At 66.6% G+C, this 7,297-nt stretch overlaps 1 protein-coding gene across 1 annotated transcript in view; it reads right to left on the bottom strand.

Annotated features, from left to right (window-relative positions):
• Positions 1-7,297, bottom strand: part of GAREM2 (GRB2 associated regulator of MAPK1 subtype 2) — a 15,744-nt gene that overhangs the window by 993 nt on the left and 7,454 nt on the right. The window contains exons 3-6 of the mRNA XM_019520682.1: positions 4,918-5,048; positions 3,456-4,583; positions 1,869-2,032; positions 41-665 (exon numbers count right to left, since the gene is read on the bottom strand). Of these exons, the coding sequence (XP_019376227.1) occupies positions 41-665; positions 1,869-2,032; positions 3,456-4,583; positions 4,918-5,048 (2,048 nt within the window). The remainder of the gene's footprint in view (positions 1-40; positions 666-1,868; positions 2,033-3,455; positions 4,584-4,917; positions 5,049-7,297) is intronic.

Here is a 7,297-nt window from a genome sequence, read left to right as displayed (position 1 = left end):
CCTCGCCCGCACTGCAGCGGGGTGCCGAGGCAGGCGGCACCTCAATGACGCCCTGCGTGAGGTAGACACGCGTGACACCGCCCTCGGCGCCCCGCACGATGGTGGGCGACAGCGGCGCCGTGCTGCGAATCACGATGTTCTCTGCCTCAAAGTCCTTGGGCGGCCGCGGCGGGGGCGCCGGGCCGGACCCCCCGGCTCCATAGCGTGGCTCCGGCTCCGGGGAGCTGCTGGGACCGGCCTCGAAGGAGGTGAAGGTCTCCGGGGAGGCAGCCGCGGGCGGCTTCTGCCACTCCAGGGTGTCCAGCCAGTCGGCAGAGGAGGCAGAGGGGCTGGGCGAATAGGCCGGGTTGGAGAAGGGGTTGAGAGCTCCAAAGGGGGCAAAGCGTTTCTGCCCATGGGGCGGCTTGAGGCGGGGGCAGCTGTGGTAGGTCTTGAGCCCGGCCTCGCCCCCCAGCAGGGGCGTGGAGCGCCCGCTGGCCACGCTGGGGCCCGCGTCCGCATAGGCCCAGGGGTCCGACCACGAGGTGGGGGCCGCTGGCGGCAGGGCCCCCGGCAGCGGCCGGCCCGACGAGTCCCCGGCCTTGCAGTCGCCCCAGGTGCAGGGGTAGCAGTACAGGGAGTAGGAGTCCGGCGAGGGGGAGCAGCTCCCGCTCCGTGGGCCCGACCTGCCAGGGGGGAAAGTGAGAGCTACCGGGGGGCCTGGCACAGCACAGCCAGGGCCCCAGGGGTGGCATCGGCTTGGAGGGGGGTGTCCTGGCAGGAGGGACCCTGCCAGGCTGCGCACCCGGCTGCAGAGACGCCGAGTCGCAGGCAGGGCCGATTTGCACCTTAGAGACAAACCGAAGCGGCTGCGCAGCACAACGCAGACCACGGTGTCGCGGCACCGGACCGCTGCTTGTGACCGGCGCGGGCCGTTCGCTTGCGACTCTCCCAGCATCACAGACGCCCTCCCCTGCTCGCAGGGTCCCGCAGCCGTCTACCTGGGACAGACATCAGCTGCCAAAAGACACGTGGGCTGGGGGACGACACCTCGACCTCCCTGGACACCCCCTCACTGACCTCGAGGCAGCTGGTCTTAGACGGAGACCCTTCCACCACTGACTTGAGCCAGACCTGGCGGCATGGCCACAGGCTGGGCTGTCAAGCACGGTTTAAACAGGGACTATGGCTTCCTATCCCATTACCTGGCTGAGCTTTGCCGGCCGCTTTGTGCCTATGGGTTTATCGCTCGCTTGTTTGCCTCTCCCAGCACTGCCTGCCCCTCTCTCCCCCTCGTCCTTATATTTACATTTCTTTCCTTATACCCTGCTTCATGCACGCACATTCACAGCATCAGATGAAGTGCACTTCAGCTATATCTATATATACACGTGTATCTCTATAGAGAAGGCAGGCAGGCAGGCAGGCAGACAAGGAGAGAGAGAGAAAAGGAAGAGAAAAGAAAGAGGGAAAGAAGGGGGAAAAAAAGGAAAAAGAGAAAGAAGAAAACAAAAAAAAGAGAGAGAGGAAGAATCAATGGACTTTGGTTCATCTAACGAGGTGCAGCCTCCCTGCCTTGTGCTCGACTTCAGACGACCCCAGGGACGGGCCTCCCTCTGCAGAGGGGCTGAGGCCACGTCCCAGCGCCCCGGGGACGGGGCTCCATCCTGCAGGCCTGGCTTGTGGGCGCTGGGGCCGCCCGTGCTGGCGGGGCCCCCAGGGCAGGGCCCACCTCTCCCGGAGCACTGCCCCGCTCCAGCCCCCCTGCTCAGCTGCCCGGGGCAGCAGAGGGTTACCCAGGGGGGCCAGGGATGTAGGTGCTGGGTGGCCGCCCCCCACGCAAGAGCTGGGCCCCTTCCGCCGCCCCCCAGGGCCCCGCCGTCACTCACACGTCGTGCAGCCCGGAGGAGTAGTAGGAGAGGCTGGGGCTGGGCGACTGGGCAGGCGGGAGCTTGGGGAAGCGCAGGGGCACGGGCGGGCTGGGGGCAGCGTGCAGGCGGCCGCCCCGGGGTGGCACGGGCGGCGCGTTGAGCAGGCGGCACTCCTCCTTCACCTGCCAAAGGGACAGGGTGGGGGTCAGCAAGGAAATCCCCCCAGCGTGGGCCTGGGGGTAGTTGCGGGACAGGCCATGTCCAGCTGCCCCTGCATCTGCCCGGGGGTACCAGGGCTCCTTGCTGCTGCGGGGTTTGGGCTCCCCAAGCCGGGTCTCCCCCAAAGGACAGCACGGGCCCACAGACCTGCCCCAGGGTGGGCTGGGCAGGGCCAAGCACCCACTGTCTAGGGTGGGATTTGGGAGCGGCTGCTTCTGGGGTCCCCAGTGCAAAGCCACAGGGGCCGGGGGGAAGGGGCAGAACCAGGCTGACCCGGCTTTTAAGCCTCCCCCGAGGCGCTGGTGCCAGCTGCAGCCCAAGCTGGGGATGGGGCTGGGCTGGGCCAATGCTCCTGCTGGCACCAACCCCGCAGGGTCCTGGCTGGAGGGTCTCGCCCCTGCATGTGGACCCCTGAAGGGTCTGGCCCCTGTACTCAGGTCAGACCGATGCTGCACTGGGGGCAGGAAGAGATTTGCCCCCTGGTCAGATTGGTCTGGACTGGGGGCAGTTTTACAAGGTTTTCCTTCCTCTGCACCAGGGCCACGGCCTCTGCTCAGGATCTCTTGAGCGTCTATTAACATTTCATAGCAGCAGGACGCTGGCTGCGTTCCCCGTGGCGGGGTCGGGTGTGATGGCTGGTGTTGTCGGGGCTGATGGTCGTCTTGCATGGAGTTTAGGTAATGGATCTCAGGTGGTTTGGGCAGGACTGAGCCTGCTCCTGGAGCTCCCCGCAGCCCCACGGCTCTGGGACTCTGATGCATCCCCAGCTCCATCGGGAGGAGCGGTGCCAGCAGGTCGAGGGCAGTGATTCTTCTCTATTCAGCACTCGGGAGGCCACATCTGGAGTCCTGTGTCCAGCTGTGGCCCCCACAACAGAAAGGTTGTGGACACATTGGAAAGAGTCCAGTGGAGAGCAATAAAAATGACTGTGGGGCTGGGGGACAGGACTGGTGAGGAGAGGCTGAGGGAACTGGGCTGATTTAGTCTGGAGAAGAGACGACCGAGGGGGATTGAACAGCAGCCTTCACCTCCCTGCAGGGGGGCTGCAAAGAGGATGGAGCTGGGCTGCTCTCAGTGGGAGCAGGTGACAACAAGGAGCAATGGGCTCAAGCTGCAGCAAGGGAAGTTGAGGCTGGATATTAGGAAAAAACCTCTCACTAGGAGGGTGGTGAAGCACTGGAACAGGCTCTGCAGAGAGGCGGTGCAGTCTCCATCATTAGAGGGGTTGAACCCCGGCTAGACAAAGCCTTGGCTGGGGGGATGTAGCTGGGGCTGGCCCTGTTTGCACTAGACGTGACCTCCCGAGGTCCCTTCCCACCCTCGTCTTCTGTCCTTTCCCGATCCCACAACCCAGGCAGGGGGTCCCAGCCCCCGGGAGTCTCTTACCGCTTCTGACTTGGGCGGCACGGGGGGGGGCGCGTCCCCAGGCACGCGGGGGCGGCGAGGCGAGGCCAGCGGGGACCCGGCCCCGAAGGAGATGAGGTCCCGCGGGCCCAGCCCGGCACAGCCCAGCCCCGGCAGGTTGGCGCTGGGCTCCGCGTAGCTCTCGGGCGCCTGGTTGGCCCAGAGCTCCTCGTAGGGGATCTCCAGCGGCTCCGGCGTCCGGAAGTCGGGCTCGGCCCAGTCGGGCGTCACGTACTCCCGCTCCGCATCCAGCGGTTCGGCCAAGCCGGGGGGCTCGCGGCGGGACAGGAGAAGCGAGTGGGGCGGCCCCAGGGGCTCGGGGCTGTCGGGGCTGTGGAGCAAGGCGCCGCCGTAGAGGCAGAGCGAGAGGCGCTGCAGGGGCGGCCCGAGGTCCGGCTGGCCGTAGCCCTGCAGGCAGAGGCGGAGGCGCCGTGGGCTGGCGCACTCCTCGGAGAAGTCGGGCCGGGCCTCGCGCACGGCCTTGGAGTACTCGTCGGGGTCGAAGCGCTCCTGGCACAGCGCGGCGCTGTCCCGCAGCAGCTTGTCTAGCTGGGGGTCGCCCCCGCCGGCCTCAGGCAGCAGGAACCGGGGCATGTCGGCCAGCAGCAAGAAGTGGAAGGGGGCCACGGCCTCGCGGCGCAGGATGCAGCACAGCACCACGGTCTTGGAGATGATGCTGACCAGCTTGTAGCAGTGGCCCTCGCGCATGGCGTGCAGGTCGTAGGGGTTGCGGGGCGGGCGGCTGGGCACGGCCACGTTGACGGGCAGCCGCACCTTCTCGATGATGCTGCGGATGGTGTGCTCGCCCTCCTGCATCTGCAGCTCCAGCGGGCTGCGCGTGCTGAACCGCCCCTTGCACTGGAAGGGCAGGCTGAGGCTCTCGTTGGTGCGGTGGTTCACGCAGATCAGGCACGGCATCTTGCCCTTGGCCGCCCGGCCCGTGGCCGGCACCGCCCGGCCCAGCTTGCGCAGCAGGCTGTTGAAGCGCCACTTCTCCTTGCCCGCCTTGGCGCACAGGATCTCGGCCTGGCCCATCAGCGTCAGCTCATCCCCCGCATGCAGCGTGAAGTTGTACACCTCGCTGTCCTCACTGAACTCCCCTGACACCACCTGCAGAGCGGCACGAGCAGCCGGGGGTTAAACGGGGGCTGGGGGGGCAGGAGGGGGTCCCCCTCTTTGGAGGCAGGAGAGCGGCAAAGGGTTAACAGGGTCTCTGTGAAGGCCGGGAGCTACCAGGACAGCAAGGGGTTAAATGGGAGGTGGAGGCTGGGCATCCCAAGGGCACTAAGGGGTTAAAAAGGGCCATTGAGGCAGCCTGGCCTAGTGGTGGGGGTAACCAGGAAGCCCCAGGGCAGCAAGGGGCTCAGAGGGGTTCGTGGGTCCAGCTCACGGGGGGTCCCCAGGCCCCACGCAGCCACCCTGCCCTCGCCCACCCCGTGCCGACCTTCACGCTGAAGGTGATGGCCTCCATGACGAAGACGCGGTCTGGGAAGGTGCTGGCCACCTCCTCCACGCTGTTGAAATACTGCACGGGCTCCCGCACGTCCCGGTCCTGGTCCAGCAGCTTGAACTTCCCTGCCGGGGCAAAACCCCCACCGTGAGCAGGCAGGACCCTGGCCACGAGCCCCGACGGGACCCAGGCGTCTGACTGGGGCCAGAGGAAAAAGGATGGGGGCCCTCCAGAGGTGGCGGGGCCACGGGGTGGCACCGTGCCTTGCAGCCAAGCGGGAGCGTGGCTGGTCTCTGCAGCTGCGCTCCTTCCTCGGCGGCTCTGTAGTGTAGGTTGCCACGTGGGGAGCTGTTGCAAGCAGCTGCACAGCTCCCACTTGGGCCCTCTCCAAGAGAAACCCCTGGGAGCTGGGGGCTCATGGCTGGGCTACGGACCCAGCCCGAGGGGCCTTGCCTGTACGTGGTCCGTGCACGGCAAATAAAACCAGGACCCTAGGGCGAGCCCCAGCCCCTGGCACCCCCTGCCTCCCCCCAACAGGGACAAAGACTTTCCAGTGAGGACCAGCCCCAGTTCCTTCTCCCCTTAGGAGCCCCCGGCCCCTTCCCCCGGGACCTGCTGTCAGAGCCCAGCTGCCTCGCCTTGTCCTCCCCTCCCCCCCCACTCCCGTCCATCTGTCACCGAGATGCGACCGTGTCAGCTGGCTGGGGGGGGGGGCACAGAGGGGGTCACCTAGCAACCGCCGGTGCGTGCTGTCTCCCGGCGCCTAGTTCGGGTTTGCACGAGGACAAAGGATGCCCGTGGTGGCTGCACAAGCCCGCCGGGGCGGGGGGCAGGGCTGGAGGCAGCACCGGGGGGGCTCTCTATGCCTGGCTCTGGGTTGCTGCCTGGGGCCCCTCTGCCTGCAGCGGGGGGGAGGTGGGTGTGGGAGACCCCAGACCCCCTTGGTGCCCACAGCGCCGGGCAACCCCAGGCCCAGGGGGAGCCCAGGGGACCCTGGAGGGTGCAGTCCCACCAGGCCGCCAAGAGCCTGCGGCCAGGAAGAGGTTAACGGCCCAGAGCCCCTGCCCACCGTGGGGGTCCGAAGGGGCCAACACTGTCGCACTCCCTTGCAAACCCCCTTTCTGCTGCCGGCAGCTCTGTAGCCCTGGCCTCTCAGCCCTGAGCCGTGGGGCCGGCATCAGGTGGCTGCAATGAGTCCTGCGGGCAGCGGAGAGACGCACCAGCCAGACTTGGCCCAGGCTGAGCTGCCTCCTGCCCCGGGGGGTTCTGGGTCGGCCCCCCAAGCCTCATGGGCTTCAAGGGCCCAGCTGGGGTCTGGACTGGCGCCGCCACGTCCACACATCAGAGTCACAGAGCAGGCTTGTAGCGGGCAGACGTTGTTACCCACCAGGCAGAACAGCCCCACGGAGGGACCTGAGCCACGCGGCGCGGGTGCCATGTGACACAGGCCAGGGCAGGGGGTGCTGGGAAACCATCTAAAAGGCAGACGGGAGATGGGAGGCACCAAGGATGCGGTACCAGGGTCCTGCCTGTTCAAGGGCTCCGGGGAGGCTCCTGTGTCCCCCAGCCCTGCACACATACACATGCACATGCACGCACACGAATGGACATACATGCATATGCACATGTGCACACACACAGACACGTGCCTACACACACACATGCACATGCAAATATGCACATTTGCGCACACATGCACACACATGCAGATGTATACACACACATCATAAAAATGCATGCATGTGTGCGTGCGCACACAGACATGCAGACTCACGTACACACCTACACAAATGTATGCGTACGCATGCCCACACATGCATGCAGCCACATGTACACTCACACACAGACACGCACACACATGCAGATGCAGATGCACATGCACACTCTGGGTTTGGACCAGAGTCTTTCAGGCCAAGTGAGCAGCCCCCTTTGCCAGCGGCAGCAGCACCCGGTATAGAGGCCACCCCCGGGGCCTGCCCAGACCCCGCAGCCCCCGCACCAGGCTGGGGGAGCTCGCCGGATCCCACCCCCCGGTGCCAGGAGGCCCCCCAGCCCCCAGCCTTGGTGCGGCTCCAGCTACCCCGTCCGTCCCTGCGCTCCACGGACCTTTCCCACAGCCCGTTGTCACAGAAACCGCGTGGCCAGCTGCCCCGTTCCCAGCCCCCCCCCGACACACAGATGCACCCACCAAGCCGTGGCCTGGGGGCAGCCTGCTTTGGTGCCTCGTCGAGCAGAGGGGGACACGTCTCTGGGAAGGAGCCCGGCACAGTCCTGGCACAGCCCCCCAGCCACCACTACCACGTGCCCTGGCACAGGTGCATGGGGATAGGCTGCAAGAAAGCCCCCCATCCCCCCCGGTGGTCCCCCGGGTCAG

Source organism: Gavialis gangeticus, unplaced genomic scaffold, assembly GCF_001723915.1.
Source record: "Gavialis gangeticus isolate Ggan-Ray unplaced genomic scaffold, GavGan_comp1, whole genome shotgun sequence".
Taxonomy (NCBI): domain Eukaryota; kingdom Metazoa; phylum Chordata; order Crocodylia; family Gavialidae; genus Gavialis; species Gavialis gangeticus.
This window is presented reverse-complemented; position numbering and strand designations above follow the sequence as displayed.